The sequence below is a fragment of the Xyrauchen texanus genome, chromosome 46 (genome assembly GCF_025860055.1).
Source record: "Xyrauchen texanus isolate HMW12.3.18 chromosome 46, RBS_HiC_50CHRs, whole genome shotgun sequence".
Lineage (NCBI taxonomy): Eukaryota > Metazoa > Chordata > Actinopteri > Cypriniformes > Catostomidae > Xyrauchen > Xyrauchen texanus.
Genome location: NC_068321.1, coordinates 23,901,183 through 23,921,195, shown reverse-complemented (window position 1 = coordinate 23,921,195; position 20,013 = coordinate 23,901,183). Strand labels below are relative to the sequence as shown.

Below are 20,013 nucleotides of genomic sequence, written 5' to 3'. Positions count from 1 at the left end.
TCAGTCAGCACCAAATAATCAGTCTTAGACTTTGCTGAAAGTTGCTTTTTAGCTTCTTTATAAAAAGCTCTCACTCTTACACAAGTCCATACACAATGACACCCAGGACAGAGAGGTGGGGCGACTTTGGTGTGCGCACATGTTAAGTTTGTATATTTGTACAGAGATGATTTCACCTCTAAAGAACTAAATTGTGCCAAAAAAAATGGCCCAAAAAATGACTAAAACAGCAATTGCGAGTGGGGTGGCCAGGCTTCGGTCCATGGTTGCCACGACCACCCCTAGCCACCCCCTAGCTCCACCACTGCCTCAGAGCTGTGATATAAGTCCGCAGGAACCGTCTGCAAAGTCCAAAACCGAAAAGCGATACTACAAATATATTCAATAACTTCACTGTTACACATTGTAGTGTCTCCAAATTCAGTTTGCACATCAGTGGTCTCCTGCTAGTTATGCTACAACACTTAGTTTAGAAAAATGTGCTTTTGCAATTCATGTGTTGAGCACTTCTTACAAATTTAGCAGTAATATACTTTTATATATTGTAAGTTTCAAAGAATGATTTATTTTCCTTGTTTGGAAATGAGAACCTGCCCAAAACTGTTGATGCTGTTTGAGACTTAATGTATGATTGTTTTAAACCATCAGTAGATAATCTGAATAGTGCATTATCTATAAATAATCTGGAGTGAAATTCCAGGGACAACATTAAAGTAATCAAATATTCTATACTTTTATGCATAACAGAATTCCAAAAGTTAACATTTTCTCAATATGTTTAACGTATTTATCAACATATAGATTCAGTGTGGAACATGTGCAAGATGTTTTCACCAAACAAAGTTATCCCTTAGTATTGTGTGTTGTGTGTTGTGCGGGAGATGGGGGAGTGTTCGCTATTCTTCTCTGCATATAGTGGCCCCATTTTGTGGTCCATGCTGCATAGTTTGGCAGCTCATTTTATCTTATTGCGGCCCATTCAGCCATTTCGCTGTCGACCCACCTGCCGCTAGTTTCTCCCGATGGCCAGTCCGCCCCTGATAGGCCCCAAAGTGGCCGGGAAAATGCCCAGTATGCCAGATTACCAGTCCAGCCCTGGTGACACTACCAGGAGTGCCAACACAAATATCTCGTGCACATTGAACAAATCAATGGCCACTGTTTTGCTTTTTCACATCATTCAAAATAATAGATGGCAATCATGGAATTAGCATTAAATAAATAAAAAATATTACCAAACGAAAAAAGCATTCAATCAAAAAAATACATTATCAAACGAAAACAATATATATTTTTAGACCTATACAGTATATGCCTTTTCTTTACACAAACTTAAATTAGCTTTACCCTTTCCTGTAGATAAATAAAGTCGGCTGAATGAAGTTCTCAGAATGTTCTGCACTTTTTCAAGACTATAAACTATCAGAACAATTTGTCCAATGCCGAGTTATCTTTCAGAAAACGAGCTTTTGAACATTTTAATATTTTAAATCTAACCATCTTTACCTCGAATCGCATTTACTGCTTCTTCAGAAAATGTAAATTTGCATTTTGAAGCTAAAATAAATTTTAGATGATAATCAAGTTCAAAAGCCTACAGAGCAACCGGATGGGCCACCTATGCTCTGTATGCCACAACCCTCCTGCAAACCCACCAGGCCAAGGCAATTAAAGAACTGCACTTGGGTAGTCCTGATCATGATGTGCTGCAGGAACTGCGCTCAGCAACTGACCTCACCCTCTGGGCCAGGAAGGTCACAGTGTGTGCACTCGGACAGGCGATGGACACCCTTGTGGTCCAGGAACAACATCTGTGGCCGAACCTGTTTGAGATGCGGAATACTGACAAAGCCTGCATTCTTAACGCCCCTGTCTCCCAGCTCAGCTTATTTGGCGACATCGCTGAGGACTTCGCCCAGCGGTTTTCAGTGGTGAAGAAACGAAAGCTCAGGCAGCTCAGCCCCAACCCGGGCCCAGCTCTCGGCCCCAGCGTAGAGCTCCCCACAGGAAGCTGATGCCCTCATCTCATGAAACCCTTCATGGACCTGAAGGCTTCCAAGCGTTCCTGAGACGATCAACTCAGGGAGCAAGATGGCCACTACGGAGCTGGCCTCTAGACCACTCCATCCCCCAGTGGACGGCCGGCAGGGAAATCTTTTGCCACACCCCGACCGGTCTGTGGGAACCAAAAGAGCAGATTACTCACTCCTTGATTCATGTAAACATTGTCCACACATGCCGCTCTCACGGCGGTCTGGCGCCAAACACCTACAGTCACGGCACCCTGGACATGGTCCATTTGCCTCCACGCCTTCAACTGTAGACACCTCCATAGGTGACACCTCCACCTCCTCAGTCACTTTCCCGTCCCCAGCCGGGTGTGCGGGGCAAGGTAAAACTTGCCCCCCGACATAATATTACCTGCCCCCCCGCTGCGAAGCCCCACCAGGTACGTAAAACGTGATCGTCCCCTCAGTGCCCCCCACTCGGAGCATGGAAGCATCGCTTACACTTTCAAACCCATCGCGTTGGCTGTCCAGGACCATCCGACACAGGGATTCAGTTCGCCAGACGCATGCCCCATTTCATCGGCCTCAATTCAGTGCATGGCGAGAACGGCAACACCTTGCAAGCAAAAATCGCAACCCTTTTACACAAGGACGCGATAGAGCCTTGTCACTCCAGCCGAGATGAAGAAGGGATTCTACGGCCCTCACTTCATCGTACCCAAGAAACACGGTGGGTTGCGGCCAATCTTGGACCTACGAGTTCTGAACCGGCCTTACACAGACTCCTGTTCAAGATGCTCATGCAGAAACTTATTCTAACATGCATCCAGCATCGAGATTGGTTGGCAGCGGTAGACCTGAAGGACGTGTACTTTCATGTCTCAATTTTGCCTCGACACAGACCCATCCTATGGCTCACGTCCGATGGCCCGATGTAGTAGTATCAGGTCCTCCCCTTCGGCTTGTCCCTTTCCTTCACGAAGGTCGCAGAGGTAGCCCTTGCCCCGCTAAGGGAAGTGGGCATCCGCATACTCAATTACCTCGATGACTGGCTGATTCTAGCTCACTCTTGAGAGTCACTGTGCACCCACAGGTACCAGGTGCTCAAGTCAACTAGGAAAAGAGCAAGCTCTTCCCGGTTCAGAGCATCTCTTTTCTCGGAAAGGAGTTCGACTCAGTCTCAATGACAGCATGCCTCACAAGCGAGCGCACACAGCCGGTGCTGATCTGCTTAAGTTCATTCAGACAAGGCACAGCGGTTCACAAGGTCAGAGGCAACCAAGGCTAACAAGAGAGACACCTAGGCCCTGTCCCATTTCTCCCCCCTTAAAACTTCCACTTGGTTTTGAGTGCCCTCGAAAGTAAAGTCCCCTCAACGAGGGAAGTGGAGTTGAAGATCTTTCCCTATGAAATGGGACACCACTATATGCAAATTAGCGCGGCAAACCTCACTACGTCACGCGCAACGTCGACGTGTCTACTACTACTATTTTCATTCAGAAAATGCCGGTTCCAGCTGTTGTGTTGCCTGTTGTGTGGGCTGTGTTCGTGTATCTACGTCTGATGAATCAACAGAGAAGGCATGTGGAATATAGAAGACGCATTCGCCGTCTTCTTTGCCTTGAGGATTTATTTCAGGTATGTCCGATTTGTTTAAATATTTTGACGTTATATGTTTACGTTACCTCAGCTGTTGATGATTTAACGCTAGCCCAACTATCCCAGTTATGATCAGGATATAAGTATCCATAATAATATGCTAGAAATCTAATAAAGTAATCAAATGTAAAATAACACAGCATAGTTTATTATAGATAGATTAATGCTTATTAAAGCTAAAGTTATTCATTCTTAAACATCTTATTTTCTCTTTGCCTTTAGTTGTTTTATTCACATTAACGGTGTAATCATTAGCAGGTTTATTAGATGCTGCCACTTTAAGACCGAATGCAGATCTAATAATACACATATTTTCTCCCAAATGTTAACTCCCATTTAAGACATCAACTGTGTTTAAGTGAATCTCTAAACCGGTTATTTTGCCATATATTTGTGTGTATTTGATCGTTTAGAAGCGCACACAAAACCCAAAGTATAGTTTGCTTGTCTAGTTGCAATCCGTTTCCGAGCGGCGCCTCCATGGGAACCGGGCAACGTCTCTTGCGCGGATCATTGTGCTTTTAGTAGCTGTTTTTACCACCAACAACGTCCCGCAATTTAGAAACAGCAGACACTGCACTTTACAACAATCACCGATTGTGCTCAGTGCTGATTCTGACGTCAAGTTTGGGTTTAGAGAGAAATGACAGCGGCTGTGAAGGGACAGATGATGCGCGGCTAGTTTTTAATAATTTTACCTCACATCTTCTTTTTATAATCCTTAGAAGCCAAAATCGAAAATAAAATTAGATTAACTACCCAGATCAGATGCATATTTGATTGGCAGACTCTTTTGAAGCACTCGGCAGATTTCATATGAACATCGTCAGATAGCTTCGTGAAATATTTTCTAACATTAGTGTTCAAAACTCAACAGTCCATTGGATGTTCATCAAACTAACATATTCCAACATATTTCGAATTTTTAACATGCTTATTTTGCGAAAATATACTTACAATTCAGTTGCTCCTTTCCAGCGGTGTCCGCCATCTTAGTTGAAAAATTTGGCCGGCTCGCTGAGTTCGCAAGGTATCCTGGGTAATTTCATCTTCCACTTCGTTTTAAGCCTGCATCGGACCGCACTATGTTTTGAGGGTTGATTTTAAGGGGAGAATATCACTCCCCCTTGCTCTTTAGAGTATTGGGACACCCTACCCCTACACGAGAACGCGCAAAAACAAGGGTTAGGGCAGAAATCTAGGGTAAGGGGAGGTATTGGGACGGGGCCCTAGTGTCACTAAATCGACAAAGTCTCGTTCCCTCCATCAGGGAATGGGGGTTACAACAGTAACCTAGATGTTCTGTTTGTTTGTTTTTTCTTCTTCTTCACTGGATAAAATATCTTTATTTACACAGGGTTTTCTCAAAAATCAAATACAATTCCGGGGCCTTATGTATATAGCCACTTAGAGTAAAATGTTTGTCTTGTGTGTCAAAAAATCTGAGAATGATGTCATTTTACTCTTATAAAACCTCATAAAGGTTCATAAGTGTTAAGATTGGTTCACACTCTGCCAAAAAATAATAAATGTGTTGGATTTATGACAGTGGAAATATATACTGTACATTTAACTCTTGAAGGATGGAAAGAAGTGGCATGCATCATGTCTCACGCCTCTGTCGACTAATGCACTGGATAATGGACTGACCACCAATGCTGAAAACTTCAGCTCCATTGTCTGGGAATTCAGTACCTTCGGATGCTTGTGCACTGGATAAATGTCAAAGACGGGAGCCAGTTTGGTTAAAAGGCTATGTCTATTAGTCACAGAAATTGACATGGACTTTTGCACACTCACATGAACATTGAAGTACTGTTATAATGTTCATATTGTTTATTGATTGGTGTTTCTTTGCATTCCTTTAATGTGCTGTTTAGTGATTCACATACATGTGGAATTGTTGACTACAGAATGAAATAATTTAAGTAAGAGGGGAATATGTGATGTCCTTACATTAATACACCACTAGATGTCACTCAGTTCCTGGTGGTAGTTATGTTGTGAAGTGAGAGAACAGAAGAGATTATGCTGCACATGTGCATGTTTAGCTGTCCTGTTGGTTCCGAGCATTTGATTAAAGATTCCTAAAGGAATATCCTTTTTATGTTTCTTGTCTACATTAAGACATAACAAACACTTTTACCAGTGCCCGAATTAATGTACACGACATACTGATTCACGACATAGGGAGCTGATTGAGAAAGGGTAATTGTATGAAAAAAAAAAAAAGTTTGAGCCACTCCCCGTTGCTCATTTCCACGTGCAGCTGGACGGAATACAACCCTTTTCACTAGAATATCCTATGACTTCTCTCTGAATCTGAAAATCTTAATAGGGACTAGTTAATTCTGGATTTCGGTGAATTGACTTGACTTGGCAACAACATTTTTTTTTTTTAATGGATTAAAAAAAACTCTATGTATGTTACTACTAGCCTATTATTGTAAAACAGTTGCAGCTATTATTGATCAAACCCAATTTTATTTGTCCATACAGATAATTTTTCATCATGTCTCGATGTCATCGAACTTTTCACACCGTTCTTATGTTCGGAATACTTCTGCTGTTTGTATTTACAACAATTGCTGTATTTACATATAATGACAGTGATTTTTGGAAAACGGCATCACCGATACTGAGGTATGAAATTTACTTTATGTCTTAATGACTGCTGAAGTCTTTTCATTGACATTTCCTTCCTTACCATCTTATAAAACACTTTTGCATTAGTCGTTCTTTTGTGAATTTTTATTCTACACTAGTAACGATGAAATGCATTGATAAAAAACGGGATTACTATTCTGTTTTTATCATACATGACATAAAGCCAAAGTGTCATTTAATAATACATCCATAACATCTGATATTAAGGAGTTTTCATAGAATAGCTACATTTGCATTACAAGGACTATAGAAATACTGGATGTACAGGCCAATTAAGAAATTCGAATTTAGAATGTATATTCAAACTAAATTCATAAGAGGGAGTTCTTTTGGAATACGAGGAATATAAAATATGTGCTGTGTTTAATGTTACTGCAAAGGATATGCAGTTTTGTCTCATTTTACTATCATTTGGTTACAAAGAATAAAGTCTATGTAAATTAAACTCAAATGAGCTTTTTGCTTCCTCAGTCAAGCTTTTCAAAGACTATCTACAGTAGCTGCAGCAGATCCACAGATTCTGAAAACTTCTGAAGAGTGTGGAGTGGTTTTTATAATTTATCTGTTGTTTGACAGTGTTTAGTATCATGTTGTTTCAGTACAAAGCCTTCTCCTTATGACAATTCACCCCTCTGTAACTGCCAAAACACTGAGCCAGCAAACAAGTATGTGTCAGTAGATGAGCTCGAAGACTTCCGGAAACGCAGAGCAGAGGAGTACAGACAACACCAGATTAGGTTCTGCAAGATTCTTCATGATCTTCTAATTATATTGTGGCATAAATTCAAAGTTGATGCTTATTTTATGTTAAAAACAATTATCTTATCCCAGGTTAATATACAGAGTAAACTATAAGTAGTCCATTTGTAGGTTGATTGTTTTAGTGGTTTTTTTCCCAGGATGGGGAAACAGAATGACGTTCTTCTTCTGGCCCCCGCCAACACCCCACTCCAGTATCCAATTAAAGGATTCAGAGTATCTCCCTTGAAGAAAACACTCATTCCTGGTGGGTTTGCTTTGATTTCTAAACTGAGATTTCCACAGAACCACATCTCTCTAAAGTTACATAGTTATACAAATTAATAGGTTATATTTATTAAATCTCTTCTCATAATGTGTATATCTCTTTATTAATTAAAGGAATTTATTATTAAAGGTCTAGCTCTCCAAACTCAAAACAGAAAACTTTATAAGGTTTGTTCTGCTGAATACGGTTTTAACTCTAAAGGTGGAGGTTTGATTGTAGTTTACATCTCAATCATTTGTTTGCTTCAAGCTGCCTTGGTGGGCTTTCTCTGTGCCTTACTCTGTCTCTTTTGGATGTTAAAGTCAATGTGAAACCCCATTTACTTTTGTAATGTGATGTATTTCCAAGTGATATTTAATGAGAGAATTTTGAGCTGCACTTGATCCATCAGGAATTCATTGGATCATGAAATATGGGCGTTGCAAACCAGAATAGAGCAACAGTGGAACAAAAATTCCTTTTAATTCTTTCCATAGGGGAATTAATTTTGATAAATAACTTATAAACCTTTAAAGACGGACTTAAAGTGACCTCTGGTGTTGTTAATTGATGGGAAATGGTTCTTTTGAAGACATCAGTATGAAGCAGCACAATCACTGTGGTGTCACGTGACACCTGTAACTTTTTTCAGTGGTGGTAAGGATGGACCAATCACAGTAGTTTATTATCAGTGGATGAGAAATGATTGTGTAGATACTGCTGCAGTGGCTTTCCATCCGCCGGTACAAATCATTTGCAATAGTTTTTTATTAAAAATTACTATCCGGTGTGAACATTTATAAATTAGATATAAAAACATGTTGAGATTTGCATGCAGATCAATGGAGGATTAGGTTTTCTGAGCCGTCAAATGCTCCCTGGAGGAAGAATATTTTGTGTCTCAAAGGAAATAGTTTAGCAGTTTCGGTTCGTTCCATATACAACAACAACAATTTACATTTATATAGCGCTTTTTTAGGCACTCAAAGCGCTTTACATAGTATAGGGGGAATCTCCTCAACCACCACCAGTGTGCAGCATCCATCTGGATGATGCAACGGCAGCCATAGTGCGCCAGAACGCACACCACACACCAGCTATTGGTGGAGAGGAGATGGTCGAGTGATGTAGCCAATTTAGGGATGGAGATTATTAGGAGGCCATGATAGATAGGGGCCAATGGGGGGGAATTTGGCTAGAACACCGGGGTTAAACCCCTACTCTTTACGAGAAGTGCCCTAGGGATTTTTAATGACCACAGAGAGTCAGGACCTCGGTTTAACGTCCCATCGAAAGACGGTACACAGCGATTGTATGACTTTAGAAAACAGGGAAAATGGAACACTGAAGGAAAAAACATTATAGCTTCTTAATAAAGAGTCTTAATCCATCTCTGATGATCATCATGACATTATTATTTTTTGGGAATAGCCTGCATTATCACCAAAACACAAGCATTTATAAAGTAAATAAGGTTATTTTCATTTCATGTTGACTTTAACAACACTTATAATGATGGCCATTATTCACAGTAGCACCATATTTGATAGACAACGGGCATGAAAATGAGGCTTTGAGGGATAGACTTAGTCTCTTTGACCCTGTTTCCACCTGGTCTAAATGGGAAGCCATTCGCTGACAGCCGTAAAACAATGATTATTTATTACATGGGGAAAATAAACAAAATACAACGCAAAACTGGGCACAGAAAATACAACAGTAGTCCAGACTACAGCCAACGGGACTGGAAACAAAATTACCCATGTGAGGGCAACAATAACTGAAAAGGCTGGGCAAAACAAGACATGAAGCCCAATTCAAATCTGAGAACAGACCTGGTCAAAATAATCCAACATGGGTAAGGAGGGGCAGCAAGAAAAACCGACAGGACTGGACCATAAACGCAATAGGCAGAAGAGATAATGAAGCAGCACAGAACAAAACATAGTATAAAAGGGGAAGCAAACATGGAGGGCATGTGAGGGAAAATAAAGGATCCATAGAAAAGAGAAAACAGGGCCAGGGTACAAAACAGAGAATAGAAACAGGTGGGGCAGAGAAACCAATGGAGACAAAATAAAAGAAAAAGAACGGTGCCTCAGAACTGCCATTAAAGGGTAAAAAAGTAACCAGACAGAATGCAGGGTCCTGACATGAAGCTCCATTAAAGAGCCCATATTATGCTCATTTACAGGTTCATATAAAGTCTTCTAGAATGTTTACATGCTTTAATGTGTTTTTTGAAAATAATTTTTCTCATACTGTACATTGTTGCAGCACCTCTTTTCACCCTCTGCCTCAAATGCTCTGTTGTACCTCCTGTCTCTTTAAAGCCCCCCTTTACGTAAAGCCCAGTCTGCTCTGATTGGTCAGCTGGCCCAGTCTGTTGTGATTGGTCAACCGGTTCGTGTGTGTCGGAAATGCAGCGCCCCTTACCATAACAGAGTTTCAGCTCCCAAGGCTTCCTGAGCAGCGTGTTCCTGAGGCGGGCATTATGCAAATGTGTTACATAGTGACTTGGCTATGTCACGGAAGTAATGGCTGGACTGCAAACGAGGCATTTCAGGCAGTTCAGGAGCAGTATTTTCTGTGGGAGAATGTAACTCCCTTTGGCGTGGACTTTGTGCTTTTGTAACTTTGCAGACCTTTTAAATGTACAAACAGCTATATTACACACTAAAGGAAAGGTAAAATCCACAAAAGCATAATGGGGCCTTTTCAATAAAGGTAATCCACTAAAATAATGGATAATTCTGCTTGATATGTTGCGTTTGTGCTTAAATTAAATTTAAACTTTTGGACTTTGTTGCACTTTAATATCATGCTGTAACACACTGAAATAGTGATATATGTATGTCGTCGTGAAACAGAGACCATCCCCTACATATCCGAACACATGTGGTCACAGGAGACACGTTTAAGAGACCAGGTGTCTCACCTGAACACGTGATCGGGCTCTTTAGTCTTTAGTACAGCAGAATGATCCAAAACATTTTAAACAATAGTGCAACCCATATCATTCCAGTGATGGGTGGGAAAAGATGGTGCTACTCTGAATAAGGTCCATTAAATAATTGTGCTGCAATTGCACAAATTTGCTTCATGCTCTCTTGATCAAAAATTGTTCATGTGATTTCATTAGTTTGTCTTGATCTTTTGGTGCAAGTGTGTTTCTGAGGCAGTGGGTCATGAAGCGTTTATAAAATTAGCTCATGGGATATGAAATCTCTCCAGGTGTCTTTGAGAGTTCATAAAGGGGTGCTGTCAGTAATGGATATTCAGGGTGGAGAACACGTGGATGGCCAGAATGAGCAAACTCTGACCATCTCATCCAGCAGCCTCCATCAGCTCAATGACCTTCTGAGCAGAGTGACCTACACCAGTACCGTCTACCACATCAAGACAGAAGACCTCGGTAAGCAACCTGTGATTTTTAAAGAATATCCTTGGTTCTTTTTACAGTAAGGGGAAGTTTTTTAAATCCGTCTTCACTTTCACTACAATGACAAACAGCTGTTAGAGACAATCAATAACAGGTGGTGATCCACACCGTTCTCTCGTTCTCGCTCGCCATTCAAAAGCTGGAGCTCAACCACACCCCCATCACCACATACCCCATCTCCCATCCGGCATCTGCGACATCCATCTGTGCCCCCGGCCTGTGGACCACCTTGAACTTAAACAGCTGAAAAGCCAGGTACCAATGCGATGGAACCACTGGAGTGGGGCATGGTCCAAACAGAGGGTGAAAGATCATGCAGGAGGTAGTGCCGAAGGGTGAGGACCGCCCACTTGATGGCTAGACAATCCTCAACGGTGTTAAATCGCATCTCTCGCGGAGAGCTTCCGACTGATTAACAGCACCAGGCGCTTCTTCCCCTCGACCAGCTGGGACAAAACTGCTCCCAACACTCCATCTGACGTGTTGATCTGTAAAACAGAAGGGAGAGCGAAATCAGGAGACTGTAGCAATGGCCCACCACAAAGCGCAGTTTTCACCTGCATAAAAGCCAGTGGCATGGCTCCGTCCACTGGACCAGGACTGGGGCTCACGTTTTAGTGTGATCAGTCAACGGGCTGGTGACATCCGAATAATTAGGCAAAAAAATCATATTAATTTGAATGGTTTAAGAATAGACCACTGCAAAAACCAAAATACATTGCTCACTAATCTGAATGGCCTATTAGAAGAACACATTCAACTAAGCTGAGCTGCTTAAGCTTAAAAAAAATAACGTGACCCTGTCAACACATCCACGGGAACCCACTAATGTTTGAGTGCTCAATATAGCAAAGCAGGCATCAGACTTACTACATGTTCTTTGTTGCAATGCTCCAGGTAGGCGGAAATGAAGTAGGCGAACGGGTTAAAATTTGTTGTTGCGTACTTCTAATTTAAATCTCAAATGTGAGCAAAACTGTGGCACTGTACAGATTTGGTTTAAGGTTAATTTTAACTAATGTGTTTAAGGTTAAGAATGAAATAATACAGAGTTGCACTTGATCACTAAATTTCTTTAAAAGAAAATGTTGAATGTACTGAATTTTTTTTTTATATGTATAGTTCAGAAGGAAATTTACAAATGCCTTCCACTTAGGTCTCTTCTCTTTTGAGAACTACAAGGTCACATTTCCAATCGAGATCAGACGTTTGTCAGTTCCTGTACTGTTTGACCCAGGAAAAGGTGAGTTATAGCCTTTCACGTGAGTCAATATACTTAAAGGGATAGTTCACCCCAAAATGTAAATGCTATTAATTTACCCACCCCATGTTTTTCCAATCCCACTTGTGACTTGTTAGCCTCAGTCACCATTTACTTTTACATTGCATCTCTTTTTAGTTTTGGGTGACCTATTCCTTAGTATTTGAACTGCAATATCTGTACCTTGTGAATACAGTCAGTATTAGAGAAAATACCACACACTTTTATTGGTGCATAATTCTCTCTGTCTCTCTTTGTGTAGATATAAACTCACAGGTGACCATATTAGTAAAGGCATTTTTGAGATATAAAGAACTAAACGTCCTCATCAGGAGCATTCGTCAGTTCTACCCAAACATAAAGATCATTATTGCCGATGACAGTCATGACCCAGAGAAGGTTGTTGGTGACAATATACAACACTACATCATGCCCCCTGCACAGGTAAAAACATCACCTATTCAGTGTTCAAGATATTGAATGTGCTGTAATTAACAGAAAGTGATAACACACTGTTGCATTGGTAAGCATTGATTGCAACAGTGTGTTATCATGTCCCTGAGTTAGATTAAACCCCTCTTCCCTGCTTCCACTGGTCTCTCTTCCCAATTCACACTGAACTGTGGTATTGTTGTGTGAGTTTTAGTGGCAGATGTTTACAACTGTAGCTGGGTAATGACTCCAAAACAGACACATCAGTTTCATAAAATTGTCCCTTTGAGTTTACTACTAAAACCTTAAGGCCCAGTTATACGTTTTTTGCGTGTTCCAGATCGGATCGCTCCCTGCCGACCGCGTTGCCTTTCTGAGTATACTTTTCTGACTGTAAACGAAAAATTGACGCATGCACACTACAACTGCTTTGTGACACCTGAATTGAGAGGGTGTTTTCCTCATTGAAAACTTAGTTAAATGCAGTTAACTCTCCCACAAACTGAATCAACCCAATTACACTGGAGATACAGGTTGACAACTCTACACTCACAGGCCACATCAAAATAAAACTGTGTAGTGCGGGTGAATTAGGAATTTCTGTCATACTTTAGCAGAATAATCTATCAAACTGTGCCATCTACAGACCGCACATCGTCCGACAATTCATAGTGTATTTGTTCCTGTGGATGCGCCCTCGCTGCAGAGAAAATGGGGCATTCATTGGGAATCTAGGTAATCGCTGGGCTACCTGGTGTTTTGATGCTGTTGACGTCAACAGCATCAAATGTTCATCAATCGAAAAATCTGGTAAGGATGGATGGATGGTTGGTTTGTTGTATGTATGGTTGTCTGTTTTAGCTGACAAATAGTCTACTTATCACTGTGGGCGAATTAAACAGACTGAATATGCATGAATAAAACTCGCTTGGAATTCTGTCAATTTCTGACATGGTTTTCCACACTTGTTTTTCTTGTACATGGGCAGAGACAAATCATCTAAAACAGTGTAATCGTTCACAGTCACTTTCTCCTCTGTCCATGAACTCCCCTTAAGTTGTTTGGCTTTTCAGGGCTGGTTTGCCGGCAGAAATCTGGCAGTGTCGCAGGTCACCACTAAGTACTTCCTCTGGGTGGATGATGATTTTGTGTTCCTGAATGAGACTCGTATCGAGAGTTTTGTGAAGATTATGGAAGCTGTTCCTGAACTAGATGTGGTGAGCAAGACTTTTTATAAATTTTTAAATTCCATCTTATTTTAATAATCGTAGACCATCTGAGTTTGTTTGACTTTGTCTACTTCAGGTTGGTGGCGATGTAGGAGGAAATCAGTTTTTATTCAAACTTGATTATGAAGAAGGAAACCGTGAGGAAGGCGGTTGTATCACGCGAGTCATGGGTTCGCATGCACCCCTGCCAGGTTTTGATGGGTGCTACTTTGCAGACGGAGTCGTCAACTACTTCATGGGTCGGACGGATGCAGTGCGGAGGGTCGGTTTTGACCCATTCCTCAAAAGAGTGGCTCACACTGGTAGGTGAACCACAAAGTGTTCTGGTTTAATGAACTGTCCAGATCTGAAAACTGAGTCTATATTCTTTTAAAAAGAACCCATGAAATGAACTTGGACTTGAACTTTTAAACCATGCCTGTTAGCTGAAAGGTCATTTATACAGTAGGAAAAATGTACAATCTTTCTCATCTGGGAAAATGTACTAAACATATTGACTCCTTGCTAGGGTTGCAGCGGTATAGGCCTACTTTTAAAAGTGACGGTTATCATACCATGTACATTTGCTTATCTACGGTATTGAGAAAAAAATGCAACCGGACGGAGAATCTCATATGCGCATGCGCATCTCCTTTATTCCTTGTCTGCCTGTCAGACTCATCAACTTGCGACACACACGCACGCGTGAAAATGTAGAAGCGAGGCAAGGGGGTTTGACATGAGTGTGTGTGTGTGAGTTAAAGCAGTGTTTCTCAACTGGTCTATTCGGACTGGGTCACGGACAGCAGGGAAAGAGCAATGCCATGGTTCTCCCATTGAAGATATTTCGGCAGCGCCCAAGTGATAGATTATTTAGGATTGCCGATGTAGATTTAGTGATAATCTCGCAAACAGCTAAAGCAGACATGGGCATCATATGGCCCGCGGGCTGGATCAGGCCCTCCACATGGTTTAATGTGGCCCGCGGCTCATTTATCGTAAAAGCGTTTTTATTTTTCATTGGATATTTCAGTTAACTTGCATTGGGACATAACTCATCTCCACAAGCGTTTAACATGCTCAGGGTTGCCAGATAAGAGATGAAACACCCCCAGTTTGAGATTTATACTTGCGCAAATTGGAAATATTCCGCCTAATTTTATAATTATTTTGTGGAATCTGGCAACCATGCACGTCTCGCTTTCTCCTTTGAACAAACTTAGCGATCTGTAGTGCAATATTCTGCCCAAGGAAAAGTGTTATACGGCCACTCTGTCCATTCTTGAGGCTGCTTGTGATGTTTGGTGCTACTAATTTTGCAGGTGAACCTTCTCAGTGATTAAATTAAATATAAAAGTAGATCTCGGCATCACTGACACATTACTGACAGTAATCATTGACATGCGAGCAAAAGCAAGCCAGATATATGTAAATATATTTTTTATTTGTGCAATTTAGAAACGTTGAAGTCCTTTGTATGTTAATCTAACTCTTGCAGTATTCATTTATCATAGTCATGCAGTCTGTGTTATTCAGTTGTGTGCTGAAAGTCAATCCATCGAGGAGACTCGCATCATGACCCTTTTAGCATGTAAAAGGGTAAAGTTTTTGGAAAAAAACAAGCAAACTTTGCGACAAACATTAAAAGTTCTATAAATCTATTTTATTATTATTATTATTATTATTAAAACGGAATAATAAATTAACAGGGAATTAGAAATAAATTTATAATCTCCGCCTTTATTCAGTTTTTTAATGCCTGATAAAAAAGTATCTATCTTTGTAGAACAATATAATACTTTAGGCAATTGCAGAATAGTCCCATTAGTCACAGATACACTTCAGAAAATTGAGTACACAACTATTTCTGGCCTTAAAAGTTACAAAAACCAAATCAATGCAGAATCATTGTATCTCAAAAGCAATACAATGTGCCCCCCTACGCACTACTTAAAGCCCGATGTGGCCCCTTTACCAAAATAGTTACAAATATTAATAATTACACACCATCACCCTTACAAATTTCTTTCAGGATTTTACTTGAGTAAAAGTAATATTTTAGAGTTATATTTTGACAAAATGTTTCAGTTTCATATGAAATTATCTTAAGTTAGCATCTATTAGACCTCATTTTATATCAACAGTGGCAGTTAAAGTTTCAAGATGTGTTTCAGCTAGTATTTATTTTTCATAAATACATAAATGTATTATTATTATTACTATTATTTAAGACTAGCACACTGACCTAACCATGGTAATGAGGAGCCTTTCCTTCTGTGTAATATGTGTATAAATATGTTATATTAGGTAACAAACGGGATAATAATGGGCTCATATAAGTAAATATGCAACAATAAAAATAATGACACTTGATGCATGTCCTTGTACTGGAAAAACAAGAACAAAACTATGCATCAGGATACATTAAATACAGGTTATGTTTAATCTATAGCAGGTCTACACTTGATTTCCAATGTGAAATCTGTCCTGAAGCAAAACAAGTTGAGAAGCACTGTGTTAAAGGTACAGACAGGAGCAGTACATGTTAACTGTTAATAATTATAGGACTTTACTTCAAAAGCTCACACAGCTGATGTTAGTTTTCATTTAGTATTTCATTTAACATATAAACTAACATGCTTTAGTTATATAACATCTTATAGTTACATGATATTTTTTATCATGTTTATTATAATTCTGTTTTATATTATAATTTTCTATTTGTTTATTTTCAAAAGGGAGACTTTTTTTTACACATATGTACCAAGAGTGGACGCCGCATCATTCTTAAAAGTGTAACACATACTTCAATAAAATAAATGGTTTCAAGTTTCAATTATAATAAAGTGTTTGCTCAACAAACAAACAAATAAATAAATAAATAACCCTTCTGTTTTCACTAAAATAGTAATTGTGTGATACTGTGATATTTTCTGAGACATTATCATACCGTGAAAATCTCATACCGTTGCAACCCTACTCCTTGTACTCGATGGCATATCCACATTTTTCTCCAATCAAATATTCTTTAGAGTGAAAACCCCGCCTCCCCCTAAAACCACCCCCTTCGTTTAACAAAAGCTAGCAGCGATCATGACTCAGGACTGTTGGGTAAACTAAAGGCTATTGGCTAATTTAAAAAAGGGACGAGTGCTTCAATATGTCCCACCCCAATTTCCTGTTTCAATAGGAAATACGCCAATGCAAGAAAGAAAACTGCACTTGTTAAGCCATTTCATGGGGTCTTCAACAATAAGATTATACCAGCTTGTGATCACCAACGGTAAAGAATAACATCCTATTTTTTATCTTCAGAATTCTTCATTGATGGACTTGGAGATTTGTTAGTTGTCACCTGCAAAGGGCTCAGAATTGGTCACCAGGAACGGCATTCCACAAACATTTATAATCAGTACAGATATCCACCACAAAGTGATTCACAACAGAAAATGAGACACCATTATTTTAAAAACCATTTAAAATGCATTAAGTACTAATGAGCATTTCAGGTGAAAGGTCGCCACTTCTAGCACACTGTTATAGGTTGGTTACCAGTTATATTTTGATGGCTATTTTGGGGGGTTTGCCTTTTTATCTCAGCAGTTTGATTCAATGGAACAGAATCTCAGAATTGTTAAACTCTTTCCGTTCCCCATGTTCAAACTGAACTAGGTAAAAAGGCTTGTTTGTAGTTTTCTTTTTAATTAGGTTGTGTATTTTTGACTGCTGCCCATTTTGGCCAGGACACTCCTGTAAAATATTTTTTTTAATTTCAGAGAGGTTATCCTGGTTATAAAAGGTTATAATAATAATATATTTGTCCTCTCTTACAATCAGAGAGATTGGAAATTACATGTTTAAGGAAGTTACTGAAAATGAAAAATTGCCTGAGGAAGGTTTATTATTTATTTTGGTCTATTGTTACGTTGATGCAAAGGTTCCATAAGACGTATCTTGTTTGAGGCCACCATCTTGGATTTTGACCAATAAATTTTTTTGCTGCTGCTACTAATTTGTCCATGTTCACCAAAGTTTGCTCTTGATATGATCTTCATACTAGCTGCATGTTAGATAATTTTGTCATCCAGTGTATTTAATTTATTTTGTCTCGATTCGGCTCAGCTGAGGGAAGTAATAAATGACACCGACACCCAATGGTATCAAATCCTTCTTCAAAGTTTATTTGTTCAGCATTCTGTTATATGGTCCAGAAAAACCACATTCCACTGGACTCCCACCAATGAAATAGTTCTTTACCTTATATTGGCGTGACATACATGTTTGAACTACGTGTGAAACATGAGAGTACAGAGACAGGAAACACATTCCTATAGAACATCTTTAGAACAATGAGCTGCTGCAGCTACCCCAACAAAAGAAGTTTAAAAGAGGCCTTCATTATTCCACATTACATCACCAGAGAAGTTGTTGAGAAGCATTAATTATTTCACACTGCACAAAACGCATAAACAACAGGATTGATCTTGCTATCGGTACCTGCCATTTTATCCATCCACCATTTTTATTTTTATTTCTTTTTTGACTTGTCCCACAGTCTTCATCCAATCCTCCTCAAATTTTAGCCATATAATTATTTTAGAACATTCGTATCAAAAATGTATGACATTATTTGTGATATTCCAATAAATTTTTCTGTAACACATCTAAGTTAAAGGGGTCATGACATGAGAAACCAAATTTGCCTTGATCTTTTGGTATATAAGAGGTCTTTGTATCATTAAAACGTCCTGCAAGTTTAATATTTTAAGACGTCCTCCCCATTCTAAACGAATCATTTATTTAATCAAGCTCAAAATACAGCTCGTTCTGGATTCATGGTTAGAAGTGACGGCGTTGAAGTGACGACAGCGTTTGCATATGACCGCCTCCAGCACAAGATAACTACGCTTTAAGCGCAAGACAACTACGCTGATTTCAGTATCGCCGTCGCCTCACAAGTGTTCAGTCGATGGACAGCGAGCTCTGACAGAGACTACTTGTGCACAGGAAAATTACGATGCCACACAGATGTGCTGTTCCTGGCTGTGGTCAAACAAAACCTCTGAATAAGCTGCCAAAAGATCCAGACGTCAGGGAAAAATGGATGCAGTTTATTTTTTGCGGACGTCCCAGTCACGGCAGTGTTAACTTAAGCGTTTGTTCTGTACATTTTAAGGATGACTGTTTTGAGAACAAATCTCAATATGATGCTGGCTTTGCCAGAAAACTGTTGCTCAAAGATAAGTCCGTGCCGACTATTCTGGGAACAATGACAACGCAAACTGTAAGTAATCTATTTTAAACTTTAAGCTACTTTTTAAAGCGCAATTTCATTCATTATGAATAATCACAGTGTTTTTACTTAGTTTACTTGCATATTGTTCTGGCTGGGGGCGTCAATAATTGATACATAGGCACTGACGTTAGCCAATCATAACAGTGGGCGTTAACACTGAAGTCTTAAATGGAAAACGCCCCCAAAACAGACTGTTTGAATCAGAGGATGAGAAACAGGGTGGGAAAAGGTCATAAATCACTAGATTTTAAAAGTTTTTCTTAAAAAAAAATATATTAATACTATAATTGCACCTAAGGGAACATAATAATACAATAAAAAAACCCATGTCATGACCCCTTTAAAGACTGAGATGCCCAAACAGGAAGTGGTCCTGTATTTTGGCAAGGCTTTGGGCTTTTTCCAAACCGTATTTTTGCACCCTTGAATGGCACTGTGGGGAAGGGAACGTATCTTGGAGGGTAACGAAGAAAATGAAAATTTTTCACAAAGGGCCATTCCACAAGACTGTTAGAATGCTATTCTGAGATGCGGGTTGGCGCATGCAGGGCCGGATTGGCAATCAGGATAATTCCCGCTGGGCCGGTAAGGCCCTCATGTTGATTGACATACTTTCATCATATGTCGCATAACAATTGCAAGCAGTCCGTAACATCTGGTATTTAAAAGATCAGAATTGCATTCCATATTATAGCGGACACAGTCTGTATTTTATCATCTCACACCCAAATGAGAGAGTAGCATGTGAGAGACGAAACTGGTGTTGCGCCGCTTCATCACAGCGCAGAAAGATCACGGAAGGAACAGACAGGGCACTAATGGATGAATGTGCTTCAGGTACAAGATCATCAGAAGTTTAATACTGACTGCAGTCTCACAATCTCAATTAATCTCAGAACTCCTCTTCCCTAGTAGTCCAGAATGATAATAGCTATTTTATTTTATTTGTTTTTGTCACAAAATAACAGAATACTTAAAATAAACGAATACAAATGCAACAGCACAACACGGTACGAAAATAATGGGACTTTAA

General features: G+C 39.7%; 1 protein-coding gene across 1 annotated transcript; it reads left to right on the top strand.

Annotated features, from left to right (window-relative positions):
• The first annotated feature begins 5,977 nt into the window (after positions 1-5,977).
• On the top strand, positions 5,978-18,487 carry LOC127638129 (beta-1,4 N-acetylgalactosaminyltransferase 2-like). Its single transcript, XM_052119496.1, has 10 exons — positions 5,978-6,311; positions 6,935-7,072; positions 7,235-7,341; positions 7,492-7,529; positions 10,576-10,756; positions 11,940-12,026; positions 12,307-12,488; positions 13,550-13,693; positions 13,782-14,007; positions 17,000-18,487. Exons 1-10 carry the CDS (start codon positions 6,181-6,183, stop codon positions 17,179-17,181), a joined length of 1,416 nt encoding a protein of 471 aa, XP_051975456.1. The 5' UTR covers positions 5,978-6,180; the 3' UTR covers positions 17,182-18,487.
• Positions 18,488-20,013: the final 1,526 nt, after the last annotated feature.